The sequence below is a fragment of the Ictidomys tridecemlineatus genome, chromosome 7, assembly GCF_052094955.1.
Source record: "Ictidomys tridecemlineatus isolate mIctTri1 chromosome 7, mIctTri1.hap1, whole genome shotgun sequence".
Lineage (NCBI taxonomy): Eukaryota > Metazoa > Chordata > Mammalia > Rodentia > Sciuridae > Ictidomys > Ictidomys tridecemlineatus.
The window spans coordinates 139872627-139890472 of NC_135483.1; the positions used below are offsets into that span (position 1 = coordinate 139872627).

At 37.7% G+C, this 17846-nt stretch overlaps 1 protein-coding gene and 1 non-coding gene across 5 annotated transcripts in view; one reads left to right on the forward strand and one right to left on the reverse strand.

Annotated features, from left to right (window-relative positions):
* Tlk1 (tousled like kinase 1) overlaps positions 1–13189 on the reverse strand; it is a 139446-nt gene extending 126257 nt beyond the window's left edge. For 2 of the 4 annotated variants that reach the window (XM_078017579.1, XM_078017582.1), the window contains exon 1: positions 12469–12606. Coding sequence is in view for 2 of the 4 variants with exons in the window: in XM_078017575.1 (XP_077873701.1) it covers positions 12469–12607 (139 nt within the window). In the remaining 2 variants the exon portion in view is untranslated. Of the gene's footprint in view, positions 1–12468 lie in introns of all 4 variants that reach the window. The other 2 variants (XM_078017575.1, XM_078017576.1) reach the window with 2 other exon arrangements.
* Positions 2187–2260, forward strand: Trnaa-ggc (transfer RNA alanine (anticodon GGC)). Its single transcript has one exon. It is a non-coding gene; the product is annotated as a tRNA-Ala (tRNA).
* Positions 13190–17846: the final 4657 nt, after the last annotated feature.

Consider the following 17846-nt stretch of genomic DNA (forward strand, 5'->3'; position numbering starts at 1 on the left):
GTTGTCAACTAGGTCTGACAAAGAAGACATGAAAAAAAGTAAAAAGACCTGAGAGCTTACTGGGTGTTGTCATGTATTAGCCTTTTGGTTTTGTTTTTAAAAATATAAAATAAAATTTAAATATAATGAGAAGGGCTGGAGATATGACTCAGTGGTAGAATGCTTGCCTGGCATGTGCGATACCATGGGTTCAACTCCCGGTACCACCAAAAAAATTAATAAATAAATAAACACACAAAAATTTATTTATACATATGTGTAAATACACATATAAACATTATATATAAACGTATATGTATATATGTTTGTATGTATGTATATAAGAATAAGAAATACCCAGAGAGAATATAATAAAACAGTTGATAAATTGGATTGGATATTTGTTCGTGTCAGGTTTGCAACCCTTGGTTAAGTTCAAGACATATGTTAATAATACTTGAGCCCAAGATTTTTAGGATGGATTGAACTCATTGGTACATAAATACATATCCATCTCAAGCACTGTTTGTGCATGAGCTACATATAATCTTTCCAAAAAATAATTTGGCAACATTTACCAAATTCCCTAAAATTATCTTAATATTCTCTGCACTGATGGAAAAAAAAAACTTTTACTTACTGTACCATAGCTGCAGAATAAAAAGGAAAAGAAATTATCTAAACAACTCCTTATGTTGTTGTTTTGTTCACTGTCATCCACTCTGCAGAAAAACTACACCTCACTCAATCCACGTGGTCTTAAGGAAACAGTCAACCACAAATTTCTTACTCCATCCACAGCTTTAATGGCTATCATTGCTGTACCTCACCACTTAGGTCCTGGTAAGTAGTTAAAAAGCTGATAATTAAAAGAGATCTGCATCAACCCAGAAATGATACAGGGATACTGGGAAAGAGTAGTTGTCTTTCAAGTGCAGTTGCTAAGCTACAGGTATATGTCTGGGTCTCCAGAAGCAAAAGGCTAGAAAAAACTTAGTAATGGAGACACTGACATTATCTGAGATCTTGGATCTATTTGTTTCTTCTTCCACAGACAATTCCCAGTTATTATATAAACCAATAAATTTATTTTTTTAACTCACCGAAGCTGTTAAGTTTTGAACACCTGCAACCAAGAGAATCATGACTACCACACTAGCTGAGGAATGGTTAAATACCTTTTACCTAGTCAATGGAATAACACTGACAGATTAGTGTAGTCCTTAAAAACATGCAAGTCCAGTCTAAATCCTGGCTCTGATACATATTTTGTGTTCCTGGGTACATTATTTAATTTCTCTGTGCCTCAATTTTCTCATCTGTAAAACAGGAATAATAAATGTACTTATTTCATATGAAGTGAGGAGAAGTAAATGAATTTGTTTTTATGAAGTACCCAGAGCAGTACCTAGAGTTAGTATTTTTTAAATAAATAAGTAAAAATCTGTACAAGTTAACTAAGCCATATAATTGCATGGTTGCTTACCAAAATAAATAAATAAATAGATATTTAAAAATCTACACAGGGAAAAACTGTATTTTTAAGAGGAAAACACACGATTCATTAAAAAAAAAACATAAAACTAAAATATACCTGTGGTCTCATCAGATGGGATGAATATGATTAGCTTCACACAAATCCCTTGAACTCTCCCCAGTAGCACTACTGTTCATCATCAAAATGGGAAACACAAATACAGTAGCAAGTAGGAAACATGAAATTACATGATATACCACATTTAACTATATCAGCTCTTACTGACATAGCATAAGAATTCTAAACCTAAAGGAAGCTTGACATTTTCTTAGTTGATTAGCTTCCAAAGAAAGTACATATTTATGAGTATAACCAACTCTTTAATAATCCACATAAGATGAAGAACACATCATAAATCATCCTAAAAAGTCCACTCATATTTATCTAGCTTTCCAATGAATCTTTGGCAAATATAACCACTTTTATTGAATAACTTGCCTTTTTGAAAAATTCCAGACCCACAAAGGAAGCCACAATGAGAAAATTTAATTCAACACTCACAATCTACCACCTGGATCCATACTACATATTTTTCAACTCCTTGGTTTTAATTCCTACCAACACATTCACCTTTTCTCTGCCTGTTGTTAGATTTGCTATATGGTACATGTTACCAAGGACTTTTTCTTTTCTGTAAGCAACAGAGGAATTAAAAACAAGTGTTTGGGGCTGGAGTTGTGGCTCAGTGGTAGAGCGCTTGCCTGGCATGCATGAGGCACTGGGTTCAATTCCCAGCACCACTAAAAATAAATAAATTAATTAAATAAGTTTTTTAAAAAAAAGTGTTTTAGGGCTGGGGTTGTGGCTCAGTGGTAGAGCACTTGCCTAGCATGTGTGAGGCACTGGGTTCAATTCTCAGCACCACATATAAATAAAAAATAAAGGTCCATTAACAACTAAAAATATATATAAATATTATAAAAAGTGTTTTAAAAAATACTTTCTACATATGAGGCAGATTGCACATCAAGCTTCTTTCCTTGCCCATACTGAATACTAATAAGAGTCAAAGGTCTACCACAAAGCATCACAATTTTTTCAGAGCCACCACAACAAGAGAAGGATGAATCAACAATGGAAAATTCTTTGTTCTAATCCTAATGTTTATTTTCTATGGAACCTGTGGGCTTGTGAGGCCAAAATATTAAGATAAATGGAGCTCCAAATTAGATTACCAAACAGGAAAACAAGATTTTTCATTAATGAATTTCTAACATTTTCTATGAAGGGACTAAATTTATCTTAAAATAAAATGAAATGTAAGATCCACACAGTTGGTATAGCTTTCTAAACTGGATGTTTGGTTTGGGGCTTTTATTGTTATTGTTTATTTGTTTCAATCTTATCTTCACATACATAAAATTTGTGTTAAGGAAAAATAAACTTAAAAATTTAGAGGTAAATTGAATGAAATCTAAAAGACTGGTTACTAAATTAATATGTTAAGGAAAAAACAACTAAGAAATTATTCAAAATCAAACTTTAGGATCTTAGGCAATATGCCCTAATTATTAAAATACAGAGACTTGCTCCAAATCCCAGGACTAACATTTATTACTCTGGGTCACACTGGACCAATTGCTTTAATTCTCTGTGCCTCAGTTTTCTTATCTGTAAAATGAGAATAATAATTGAATATGCCTCACAGGGTTATGACATTAAAGGAGTTAAATGCAAATTCAATAAAGTTCAGTTATTGTTTTTACTATTATCCATATCATCTTCTAAAATACAACTTCCTTAAGAACTACTAAAATAAGCATGTTCCTGAGTCTGAAATGTGTGTGTGAATTTTATGCGTGTGTGTTTGTGTGACTACTTCTTTTTTCCTTCAATAAAACTTTTAGTTACATGTCAGCTCTGTAGAGGGCATCCTATTACATATTGCAAAACCAGTCTCTGAATTTAAGACTTGTCTGTCTGGTGGGTAACATATATAAAAGTGTAATAAATGGTAGCATGATGGAGGTGCCACAGAAATAAGAAAATCCTATAGAATGCTGAAGAACACAGGCACTTAACTAGAGGCAAACACAGGGTCCAGGCTGAAATATACTCCAGAAGTATTTTCTGTGGAGTAAATCATTTAGTTATTTCACTGCAGGGCATCACATCTAATTATTTCAATTGAGGGTATCACATTTGTATTTATGTAATTTACAAAATTTTAACAGATAAGTATTTTTGTGCATAGATCATTTTCAAAAAACAAGACTACCTAGCACACAACTTAGCATGTTCATAAACCTAAATAGACTTAACAAACCTATCTTCTGAGATAGGATCTTGCTCAACTACTTGGCTCAAGCAATCCTTCCAGTTCAAGTCTTCTGGGTACCTGGACTTGAAAAGGTTACATTGTTTCTTCAAGAAACATTTCCTTGGCCAATAAATAAAAGGTACAAACTTTCCACTAGAGTATTATATTCCAATGTCACAGGAGTTTTCCAGCTAAAAGAGACATTGAGTGACTTTAATCCTATCCCCTCAATTTTGTAAATCAAAATCATTGGGAAAACCACTACCCTAAGAGTTGATAAACAGCATTTTGGTCCCAATCCGTAACAGTGAAAGTCTGGGCAAATTATCTAAGTTTCCACATCTGTAAAATAACAGGTTTGTACTAGATTGCTTCCAGGGAACCATTCAGGTGCATAATTCTCATTTTATGAAATCAAAGCAAAGAAACTAAGCAGCTTGCCCAAGATCACACAGCTAATTAATGGCAAAATAGGGACTATACTGGAAAGCAATCACTTTCTCACCTAAACCATACTTCTTTGCCCATTTTTAACACTATTCCTCTAAATCATTCTAAGACACTTAAAAATTATGAAAATGCATGAAGGAGTTATGAAACTAAATAACTTGTTTCTATGACTTTTTTTAATAGAAAATGAGCTTGAAACCCAAATGCAACAAGTACATGAAGTTTCAAGCTGGTGTATCACTTACTACAAATTAAATTGGCCTCAAAAAAGTTATGAGAGGGGGCTGGGGTTGTGACTCAGTGGTGCAAGGCCCTGGGTTTTATCCTCAGCACCACATAAAAATAAATAAGGGCCAGAGTTTGTACTTCAATGGTAGAGTACTTGCCTCGAAAGTGTAAGGCACTGGGTTCGATCCTAGCACATTAAAAAATAAAAATAAAGGCAGAGTCCACATACAATTAAAAATAAATTAATTAATTAAATTAAATAAAGGTATGTGTCTGACTACAACTAAAAAATAATTTTTTAAAAAAAGTTATAAGAGTTCATGCCTAACTTCTAGCCATCTAAAAACCCAACTCACAGAAGTGATTATCTCCCATATAATTAAAATAAGAATTTTTACAAGTAATGGTAAATATTACAAGTATAAGTCTCTGAACAAGAATTAAAATTCTTCACTTTATTTTATGTATAGGTTATATTTAATGTGCATCTTTAGATTCAAGAGAGATCAATTTAAACACTTTTCCTTATGTTTCCTCTTTTCCTACTCTAGTGTTGAAAATATCAGAACAGTTTAAGCATATTACTTTTTTTTTTTTAAAGAGAGAGTGAGAGAGAGAGAGAGAGAGAGAGAGAGAGAGTGTGGGGGGGTGACGAGCAACTTCTGTAGATTGATACAGCAGGAGTAGGAGCCATTTATTGTAGGACAACAGAGCTATTTATACATTTCACACAATTTATCTTAATTAGCATAAACTAGATACATCAGTCAACCAATAAGGAATCTCCACATTTAATAGCTCGCTTTTGTTACTTCTCAAACCACTCCCTCTGGCATTTTGCCAGGCACCATCCAGACTTGTTTACGAACTCTAACATTCCCCTGGCAAAATATCAGGTGTTATTTTGACTTGTCTACAGACCTTAACAAGAGAGAGAGAGAGGAAGAGAGACAGAACTTTTTTAAAAATATTTATTTAGTTAGTTAGTTAGTTTTCGGCGGGCACAACATCTTTGTTTGTATGCGGTGCTGAGGATCGAACCTGGGCCGCATGCATGCCAGGCGAGCGCGCTACCGCTTGAGCCACATCCCCAGCCCCTAAGCATATTACTTTTGAAATCATATAAACAATTACAAATATAACATTATGTAAACTATGTTATCATTTCTCTTTCAAAACTGAAAATAAGCCCCCATAGTACTCTAAAACTCTGTTCTCAAATATATTACAATTTAACTGAACTATATGATAAACAACATTTGATTCCCTGAAATATCTTCAAAGCTATTATATTTCACAAGAAATTTAGCAACATTTCAGAAAGACTGATCTTGTTGACTCCAGAAAATACAGGAAAATCCTCAGAGGAAAGTCACAATAAAAAATACAAAATAGTCATGAAGTCAACAATAGTTGACTGATTTGAGAGAATATTCAAAAATGTTAACAGATATCTAACTATAGTTTAACTATTTGTAAGAATTTTTAAAGAATCACAAATATTTACATTTTTAAATTCCAAGGACCTTAAACTGTAAATCCATCAATATCTAATATAAGAATCTGTAATTTATCTCCACTCTCCTCCAAAAATGTTCTAGTACTCTATAAATTCTTACAGCTAAATACTTCTTTCTGTTGTTGGACAAGTCTAACTAATCTATGTCTTCCTGATTCACTTACAGGTCTGCTTTCCAAAACAGGAGAACACCATAGAGCACATTCATAATCCCAGTAGCTCGGGAGGCTGAGGCAGGAGGATCACAGCCTCAGCAATTTTGAAAGACCCTGTCTCAAAATAAAAATAGAAAGGGCTGGGATGTGGTTTTATGGTTAAGAGCCCCTGGGTTCAATCCCTGGTACCAAAAATAAATAAATAAATAAACAACCAAAAAAAAAAAAAACCAACAGGAGAATGAATCTATTCTCACTTCTATTTATGCTTGTGAAATATATATCTGAAAACAGTTATGTGTATCCCACCCTTTAGTCTCTTTTCTAGACTAATGAATGATTTTCTGGGGATCCTAAAGACATTTCTGGACTTTCACATTGCAAGTAACCTTTTAAAGAAAAACTGCAACTTGTCATTTTGGTGTAACATCAGAGAATATTCACTCTAAAAGGCTATTAAATATTTTTTTTTCCTTTCCAACTACATATCTATGTGAAGGTGAAGTTTTTTAACATACCTAAATAAAAACATATCACAACAGACTGAGAACAGAAGCATAAACTTAGTTAGCCAGAAACCAAAGTGATTTGCAAAAATATAAAACAATGCCACTAGCTGCACTAATTTTTAGAACATTTTTATTCTTCACAAAAAAAAAACTTATTAGTATGTAGTTGGTTTACCACTCTTTTTAAACTAATAAATATTTTCAAAAATTTTTAATTTCTAATACAGCAAATATTAACAGATATAACTCACATAAACAAAATCTCTTTAGGGTCTATAATTTTTTGTTGTTGTTGATAATGGGATTCATTGTATGGAATCTTTAATATTTTTTAAGAAAATAAAGGAGTCCTGAGACCAAAAAGGTTAAAGCATATTTTCTTTCTTTCTTATTAGTACTGTGAATTGAATTAAGGGGTGTCTTACCACTGAACCACATCCTCAATCCTGTTTTTTTTATTTTGAGATAAGGTCACACTAAATTGCTCTAGCTAGCCTTGAACATGCAATCCTCCTGCCTCAGCCTTTCATGTTGCTGGGATTACAAGTATGTGCACCATGCCCCACCATGTCAGTTCAAATACTTTAATTCTTCTATCTAAGGAATGCAGTCTTCAAACATGAAAACAGAGAAACAACAGTTTAATTGTACTGTTTGATACCAACTTTTAGACCAAACTACTTCCACTATTTACAAATAAGTAAAATACATTGCTGGTGAGACTGCAAATTGTTGCAGCCAATATGGAAAGCAGTATGGAAGATTCCTTGGAAAACTTGGAATGGAACCACCATTTGACCCAGCTATCCCACTCCTCAGTCTATACCCAAAGGACTTAAAAACAACATACTACAGGGACACAGCCACATAGATGTTTACAGCAGCACAATTCACAATAGCTAAACTGTGGAACCAACCTAGATGCCCTTCAGTAGATGAACAGACTAAAAAAATGTGGCATATATACACAATGGAATATTAGTCAGCAATAAAAGAGAATAAAATCATGGCATTTGCAGGTAAATGGATAGAGTTGGAGAAGATAATGCTAAGTGAATTCAGCCAATCCCAAAAAAGCAAATGCTGAATGTTTTCTCTGATATAAGGAGGAACTGGTTCATAGTGGGGTAGGAAGGGTGAGCATGGGAGGAATAGATGAACTCTAAACAGGACAGGGGGTGGGAGGGAAAGGAATGGGCATGGGGTTAGAAATAATGGTGGAATGTGATGGACATTATTATCCAAAGTGCATGTATAAAGATACCAATTGGTGTGAATATACTTTGTATACAATCAGAGTTATGAAAAATTGTGCTCTATATGTGTAATGAATTGTAATGCCTTCCACTGTCATCTATAAATAAAAAATACATAAAAAACAAATAAGTAAAACAAATTATTTATAACTGACAAGATGGTAAAGAAAAAATTGCAAGTATTTTGTATAATCAATCATTTGATGCTCAGCAATTAACTCATTCAATAGTAACCTTTATAGCCGGGGTGCAGTGGCCCACATGTGTAATCCCAGCAGCTCAGGAAGCTGAGATAGGTGGATCATGACTTCAAAGCCAGCCTCAGCCATAGTAAGGTGCTAAGCCACTCAGGGAGACCCTGTCTCTAAATAAAATACAAAATAGAGCTGAGGATGTGGCTCATTGGTTGAGTTCAATCTCCTCTAAATTCAATCTCCGCTTCCAAAAAAAAAACCACCTTGTGCTGACGTGTTGTTTTGTTTTTGTTTTTTTTAAAAAAAAAAAAAAAAAGGAAAGAACCCATCTACTTATCTAGTCAATATCACACTAGGTTCCTGAACTTCAACAAAATAAAACTTACCATTATTTGAAAACTTACTTAATTTCTTAACTCCCTACCTTTTAAATTACAGGATTATAGAAGACAAAATGAGATGGAGATTACAGGTTCAATAGCTCAACAGAAAATCTATTCTAGGCATGGTGGTATATGCCTATAGTCTGAGAGGCTGAGGCAGGAGGACTGCAAGTTCCAAGTCAACCTAAGCAATTTAGCAAGAAAGCAAACTTAGTGAGTCTCTGTCTCAAAAGAAAAAATAAAAAATAAAAAGAGCTGGGGATGTGACTCAGTGGTTAAGGCCTCTGGGTTCAATCCCTGACACAAAAATAAATAAGAAAATCTAGAGCTACACTGCTGAGTACCTCTAAGAGAACTTAAAGACTGATAAAGAAGAAGCTTCAGGCATTTTGGGGCATACATGAGGCCCTGGGTTCAATCCCAGAACCACCAAAAAAAAAAAAAGAAAAGAAAAGAAAGAAAGAAAGAAAAAGCTTCAGAACCCAAAGGAAAGAAAATAGTCTACACTATACTTGACAGATAAATTCCTAAATTCAACTAGATTCCTAAATCTCTTAATGTTTAAAGCTGTATTTTACCTGTAAATCAAATAAAATTATATGACCATGATAATAGGAATAGGGTAAGAAAGGGAAGAGGAAAGTAAAAATATAGAGCATTAAGAATAATAAGCAGCTCAGGAGGCTAAGGCAGGAAGATCAGAAGTTTAAAACCAGCCTCAGCAATTTAGCAAAGCCCTAAGCAACTTAGCAAGACTCTGTCTCTAAATAAAATATTTTTTTAAAATAAAGGGCTGGGGATGTAGCTCAATGGTTGAGCACCCCTAAAATAAATAATAATAATAATAATAGATTATATCAGGTATAGTGAACACATTGTAATCCCAGTTACTTGGGAAGCTGAGGCAGGAGGATAGCCAAATTCTCCGCCAGCCTCAGAAACTTAGAAAGACACTCAAAGCAACTTAGTGAGGCCTTGTCTCAAAGTAAAAAAAAAAATAAAAAGAATTGGGGATGTATCAGTAAGTCACCCCTGAGTTCAATCCCTGACACCAAAAAAAAATAAAAATAATAATCAGGTTATCATCTTAGATTTTTGGGTCTCAAATGTCAAAATTTCAGAACAAATAACTTCCACAGATACTTATTGCCATCCATCCATATCTTTAACTCATTTTCAAAATTAAGTTTTCTTAAAAGGAGTTCATCACAAATAAAATATTTGTATATGTACATACTTTGAAGTTTTTTCTATTACTATATGTAAAGTTAAACTGGATCAATTTTTCAAGAAACAAAGTTTGTTCTCGTCTTGATATTTACATTTAATTCTTTCAAATTCCACTAATAGTAACAGTTCTTACAAGCAGAACCTGAAGTTAAAAGCGCTCTCAAACTTCAATTCATTGCTATGCAGGTGTTGCACACCAGCAACTCGGCAGGCTGAGGCAGGAAGATTGCAAGTTTGAAGCCAGGCACAGCAACTATGAAAAATCCTCAGCAATTTAGTGAAACCCTGCCTAAAATTGAAAAATAAAAAGGGGTGGAAATGCAACTCTTTGGTAAAGTGCCCCTCAGTTCAATCTCCAATACCAAAATCAAACAAAAACACACACAAAAAAACTTCTATTTATGAAATATATTAACATGTTCCTACAAAAGGAGCTAAACCCATTTTTAAAATAAAAACTGGGACTCCATTGAACAGTAAACTTCTTCATCTTGATATTTGGTGCTTCATATATACAATTCCTATTAGCATTAGTGAAATCTGAGAGTATACCACAAAAATCTCAAAATGAATAAATAACCCTAGAGGATTAACACAGTTTTACCTTACATGCTGGTTATTCAAAAAGAAATATCCCACAGTGGCCATACAAGTACTTGATGTGAGGGCTAGGGGTGAAAGCTCATTGGTAGAGCACTGCCTGGCACAATTCATACCCTAGGTTTGATCTCCAATACTCCCCCACTCCAAATAAGTATTTGATGTGAAGTATAACTTTCACAAAAGTACACTATTATTTCTTTAATTAACATAAACTCATTGCTATAGGTTACAAAAAAATCTACTGTAATCTAAACTGCTACAAAAAATTCTGGTTATTTGGAAGTTCAAGCTACATTATTCCAACAATTTCAAAGTTTTTCAAACATTAGGAAAAGTGCAGAATAGTAGATACACATGAGAAGTTTAACTAGAGTTTAAGTTACCTCAGAAACTCACCATCTAGATTTTGTGACTCCCAAATTCCCAATACTGATAAAAGATATCAACAGACTGAACAATTCAACATTATGCCCTCAGTATCTAGTACAGGTTCTAGTTCATAGTAATGACCCAGTAAGTACCTGAGAAATCAATGAGTGAATGATAAAGAGTTTTAAAAAATAAAATGTTCTTTCTTTTACTATCATTAAGCACCTTAATGAACTACACACAAGTAAAATTATGCTAAAAGCACCAACTGCTCTATTCAGAAATCACATTTAAAAATACAAATTTTCAAGAAAATCATCAGATGTATTAAATTTCAGTCATTCAATAAATTAAGCTTTTACCTTCTAATAATGAAAAATCAGTGTTGAGATAGATAAAAGGGGAAAATGTCTGTCAATGTAGTAGGCATGTTTAATGGATGCCATAAATCAAACCTTTCCATGAATTTTCTAGAGCATATTCATGCCAATCTTTGAGCCTATTGTCACTTTCACACATGCTCACAGGAACAAAATGACAAAGAATGCTATGCCTGAACCACTGGATTCGGGGCACAAAACACTTGATTAACAATTGTCATGGCTCTTAGTAGTAAATATCGACAGATATTTTCAGAATAAATTAATCCCACCGATTCCTATGTAAGTCGAAGCTCTTGATTTCTTTAAAAGATTCACTAGACTATTGGACTTCCAAACGTTTTTTTTTTTTTTTGAAATGTGCCTATAATCTCCTTGTGTGAGACAACTGGGAGTGAACAACCCATTTACCAATTGCTGATGAATACCGCTACGCATTTTCCAGACAAAAGAGCGTTAAAAGAGATTCGATCCACATTTGTTCTTCCCCCATAAATGCGTGCTCTCCCAAATTCCATTTTATGTCGTATACTTAAAGTTAAATACAGCAAGTTGAAATTTTAGTCAAAAGCACTCTCCTCTGCCTTACTAGCTGTGTAACTGCTACATCTGGTGGCAGCACACTTGCATGCAAGAAGCCAGAAAACTTAGAAAACAATTGTAACCGATCTGGTGCGTGTTTGCAGTAACCTTTACGCAGACATTTCCCACAAAACCCATAACCCTGTCAGAGAGGAACAGTAGCCTACTTGCACTAAGATAACGCACAAACACGCAGGAGGCGATGGCGAAGGAGAGAAAGTTGCAACCATCTGGAGGGGTGGTTTAAACAGCCTGCCCACGAGTCAGTCTGTCGTTTGAATTGCTCTAGGGAACCACGCTGGGGATCAAAGTCTGCCCGAATAATTTCAGCGCCTCTCCCAAAGGGCAGGCACCCTGAAAGCGAAGGGCATCCTCCAGGTTCGGGGCAGCAAACCTCGCAGAGTGGGGACCGCCTCTATGGGAGGAGTGCGCGGGGGAAGGGGAGGGGGCTAGAAGATGAATGCTCCAACGGGAGGGAAAGCCCACCAGAGACCGGAGGCCAGGAGGTTAAGAGTACTGAGTGTACTAGCAAATGGAGCAGAAAGAGGCTCGCGTCCAGGGGGAGAATTCCCACCCTCGCAGTACTGGCTCCTTGGAACCCCAGCGAGTCTGTGCGCCTCACCCGATCCCCACCAGCACGCACCCCCTCGTCCGTCTCCTCCGCCACCCGCGAACCACCACCCACAGCCAGCGCACCACCTCCCCGGGGCCGGGCGGCCTCGCGTCCACCTCGCCACCACCCCCAACCCCGGGGTCAGGCGGAGGAGCGGCGGGGCGCGGGTCCGCGGCGCGGAAGGGAGGCCCTCGAGCCGGCACGGGCGCGGCGGCGCTTACCTTCCCTGGGCCTCCCGGATGGCGGCGTGTGATTCAGCAGGGACCTGGCCGCCGCCGCCGAGCCCGGGGTTGGAGACGTGGAGAGCTGGGACCAAGATGGCGGCCCCTCCAAACTTCCACTGCTACTTTGGACACTCATCAAGCTACTTTCTGGGAACCCGACTCCCCCCCTGCGACGGCAGCGGCGGCAACGGCACCGGCACCCGCCTCCGTCATGGCGGGGGCCGCGCTGAGGGCGAGCGAGAGAGCGAGGGCTGGGAGGGGAGAGTCAAGGGGATGGGGGAGGAAACCGAGAAGAGGGGAGGTGGGGAGGGAAGAGGTGAGGGAAGGAGAGGGGACGGGGAGGAGGGAAGGGGGGAGAAGTGAGGGAGCGGGCGGGCGCGCCGAAGAGGCGGAGGGAGGGAGCGCGGCGGCAGAGGCGTCGAGGGGGCGCCCGCCGGGGCCGGGGTCGGAGCGCGGGCGGAGCGCGGGCTGCGCCGGCCGAGGAGACTTCCGCGGGCGGAACCTGCCGGCACCTCTGCAGTGCGTCGGCCCCCGGCGTCGCCCGGGTGGCGGCGGCGGCGGCGGCGGGCGGTGGGTGGCGGCTGAGGCAGCGGGGTAACCTCTGCATCAGTTACAGGCGGCGGCAGCGTCACGCGCCGCCTGTGCAAACACTATCGCGAGGCTCCTGCGCCTCCGGTAGCGGCGGCGGCAGCGGCGGCCGCAGGAGCAGGCATGGGGGGAGGGACCTGCCAGGGGCTGGGGGCGGGGGGGCGGGGAGGGAGCGGGCGCGCGAGGGAGGAGGCGCGGGCGCCGGGGCGCCCCTGGCGCGCCCGCGGATCGCAGCGCGGCGCGGGAGCCTGGGGCTGGCGGACTCGCGTGCGCGGGGACTGCCTCCCCGCGCCCGCCGGCGGGAGGCGCGCCGGCTCGCGCCCCCGCCGCGCTGCTCGGGCTCCGACTCCCGCTCCGCTGCCACCTGACTCCCCCTCTCTCCCGCGGAAGCGCGCCTGGCTCCCGACCCACACCCAGCCTGGGGAGAATTGCTTCTGCTCTCGCCGGGATGTCGCGTCTCTGGAGTTGGATGTGATCGTTTCTCAAAATGGAACTGAAAAGTTGAGAGTTGCTTCTTTCTTTGCCCCTCTGCACTGTGGAAAAAAAAAAAAAAACCAAAAACAAAACCTGTATGCGCCTCCCTGTCTGCAGAATGGGAGTAATAACTGGAAAAAAAAAAAACTAAGAAAATAAGGAGGTGGCGGGGGTGGGGGGGTTGAAAATAAAACTTTCTGTGTTTTAGGAAACAATCTTTAATAAAGGGATTTAAAAATACTACCGGTGTTGTGGACTATATGTGTGTGATAGCAGTTCTTTGTTTTAAAACAGTACATAGATAATCTAAGAAAAATTTGATTACTGCCTATATTTAGAAAAACTATACAGCATTCATCTTGTAGAAAGGGTATGGTTTCTAGAAATTTCCAATTTGTTTCTGGTGCCGCTGTTGAGTCCTGACTACAAAATACCAAAACAAATTACAGCATTTGCTAAAATTTATGGATACAGTGTAGCTTTACTGCACACCCACCCACGTACACACACCGAGCCTGGCCATCTTGTACATAAAACAACAGTCTTAATAGTTCAGGAAAAATACAACAAGGTTATTGCTCTTTAAAAAACCAAATTGAATAGAACACTGAAAAGATTATGATATGGAGAACTGTGCAGACATGAGGAAATAGCATGATCACCAGAGGGACAAAAATGTCATTTCTATTTTTTATTTTTATGACTTTGCATTTCTCATAGTAATGTTTTCTTCAGATAAACTATCATGCTAGAATGGAACCTTGGTTGTCAGTTATCTGCAGAAGTAATTTTAGTTTTCTTGTGCTTCAGATATTTCAGTGACTTTTTTGTCACTGCTTCTCATTTAAAAGGGAGATCTCACAAATTAAACTTCATGAGTTAATTGACATATAATAAGTTGCACATAATTAAAATGTACAATTTGTCAAGTGCTACATGTATACAACCCAAAAACCACTTCTACAATCTCTTACCCTCCAAAGTTTCCTTTATCCCTTTGTGACTCCCCCTTACTCCAGTCCCATACCCAGGTAACCAAGATCTTTCTGCCTCTACTGAGTACTTTGCATTTTCTTTAATTTAGATAAATATAAGGATACAATTTGCATTCTTCTGTCTGGTATCTTTATTCAATATAATTATTTTAAGATTTATCCACATTTGTGCATGTATAACTACTTCATTACTTTTTATTGCTGACTACTACTCCATTGTATGAAAATACAACACTCTGCATTGTTTCCATTTGCCTATTCTGAATAATGCTGCTATGAACATTCATGTACAAGTCTTTGGACATATGCTTGCATTCTCTTGGATGCATACCTAGGATCTTACCATGAGATTTTTGTGCCAGCATGCATGTACTATAAGGGGAAATGGTTCCCATAACAACATGTAGATAAATGTATCTTCTTTCTGTATTTTTAAGAATAAGCTTAGTCTGCAGATTGTAGTGAAAAGAGCATAGGACAAGAAGGAAGAGACATGGGTATTAGTCTCAGCAGAAAACAATATTTGTTTCAATTGCCTCACCTATGAAAAAGAGGTTAGAGATACTGGGTGGCTCCTAGGAATTCTATGAGTTTAAACAAAGCTCAATTCTGCATAAGGAATATGATGACCCTAGGTTATCCTCCCAACGTGTCCAGAGCTTACAGTTACTTTTATACAAACTGAGCTGCAATTTAGGCAGTCTTACTGCTTTTATTTTAAGTGGTAATTAGAGGAACACAGCATATGTATAATCAAATTACTTTAGATATTTTTTGGTTGTGAGTGTTGCCTAAAGACAATTAGATGTTTGATTCTTGCCTTCTTACAGCTTATGATAAAGATAGCACTTGCTGGGCTGGGACTAGGGCTCAGTGGCTTTCCTACCACATGTGAGGCACTGAATTCAATGCTCAGCATCACATAAAAATAAACAAATAATAAAGGTATGCTGTCCATCTACAACTACCAAAAAAAAAAAAAAAGATAGCACTTGCTGACTTATAAAGAGGCTACTACCAGTTGCAATAAGAAACTAATCAAAGAAACCATGGTTCACCTTGAAAACGGAATGTCATACCATTATTTAAAATCATGTCTTCAAAAAATATCAAAGAAGATTGATAACATTTTCACATTGTAGTAAAGTAAAAAGTGAGTATGATCCCAATTTGTTTGCAAGTATATATGACTAGAAGGACACACCCCAAAAAATTAATAATGACTTACCTTAGGCTACAAGATTACATAATTACTACTTCTTCCTTTATGTTTTCCCAAATTTTGCACAATGAATCGAGTATTTCCTCTTATATTCTGAAAAAAATTCAATAAATACTTTTAAAAATAATCTAAGCATAAAAAGGGCCTCCAGACACAAATTGTGCCTATATATAATTTTATTAAAAAATGATTATGTCAAATAAAAATTTCCGAATGGTAAATAATTAGTCTCACATCTTGCACATTTACTATTATGTAGGCATTTAAAAAATGTCTGATGGGATGGCTGGGGTGATAGATTGCACGACAGAAAAAACTGCAGAAAAATCAAGCGTTTATGGGCTGGGGTTGTAGCTCAGTGTTAGTATGCTTGAGACACTGTGTTGGATTCTCAGCACCACATATAAATTTTTTAAAAATAAAGGTATATTAACAAATTAAAAATTAAAATTAAATTACAAAAAAAATCAAGCATCCAAATTTGGACAGAAAGGATCCCCTGTCATTCTGTGACAAAGGAGAATTCTCAAGAGCAAGAAAAGATCACTAGAAAGGCTCTTTGGATAATCTCATTGAGAGAAATATTCCCAAAGAGAAAGCCAGCTTGAGAATACAGCTAGCAAAGATTTTCTCTTATTTTGTAGGTTTTTTTCTTCATATAGTACATTTATCATTGCTGTAGTACTTCTCTCTCTTCCATTTCCCTGCTTTGGCTAAAAATCTCAAGAGGTCAAGGCCCTTGGTCTTTCATGTTTACAATTGTATTTCCAACACCTAGCATCTGACTGGCATACAGTTGTGATGCATATTTATTGAGCCAATCATTTACCAACACAACTGGTTAGCAAACACTTGAGCCCCTGAGCTGACCTACTCATAAACATCTGATTTAGTCATCTAGCAAAGGAAGAAAGGACCAAGAGCCTATCACCCCACACACTTACTCTTCTGTTTTTTTCTCTTTCTACATTTTTTATTGGTGCATTATAGTTGTACATAATGATGGGATTTGTTGTTACGTATTCATACATACACAAAATATGACAATATAATCTGGTTAGTATCACTCCCCAGCACCACCACCCCCCGCCCCCGGCCTCACACCCCCTTATTCCTTTCCTCTACTGATCTTCCTTTGATTTTCTTGAGATCCCCACTCCATCTTTCTTTTCTTTTTTCCTGACTTCTACATATGAGAGAACACATACTACCCTTGACCTTCTAAGTCTGGCTTATTTTGCTTAACATGATTGTCTCTAGTTTCACCCATTTTCCTGCAAATGACATAATTTCATTTTTCTTTGTAACAGAAAAAACTCTATTGTGTGTATATATCACATTTTCTTTATCCATTCATCCATTGATGGACACCTGGACTAGGTCCATAGTTCGACTATTGTTTATTATGCAGCTATAAACATGCGTGTGCAAGTACTGCTGGAGTATGATTAAATTTTTTAGACTAGGGATGGGATGTGGCTCAAGCGGTAGCAGCCCTCGCCTGGCATGCGCAGGGCACTGGGTTCGATCCTCAGCACCAAATAAAAATAAAATAAAGATGTGAGCCCTCTCTCTCTCTCTCTCTCTCTCTCTCTCTCTCTCTCTCTCTTAAAAAAATAGACTAAATACTGAAGTAGCGGATTAGCAGGTCATAGGGGTTCCCATGACTACTCTTTTGAAGAACCTCCATACTAATTACATTAGTGGTCATACTAATTTACAATCCAACCAACAGTGCTAAAGTGTTCTCTTTTCTTCACGTCCTCTCCAGCATTTATTATTATTTGTATTCTTGATGACTGCCATTCTGACTGATGTGAGATGAAATCTCAGTGTAATTTTGATTTGCATTTTTCTAAGTGCTAATGATATTGAACATTTTTTCATGTATTTGTTGGCCATTTGTGTTTCTTCTTTTGAGAAGTGTCTGTTCAATTTATTTACCCATTTATTAATTGGGTTATTTGATTTTTGGAGTTAAGTTTTTTGAGCTCTTTATATATTCTAGATATTAATCCTCTGTCAGAAGAGTAGCTAACAAAGATTTTCTCTCATTCTGTAGGGTTTTTCTCTTCACATTCTTTATCATTTCCTTT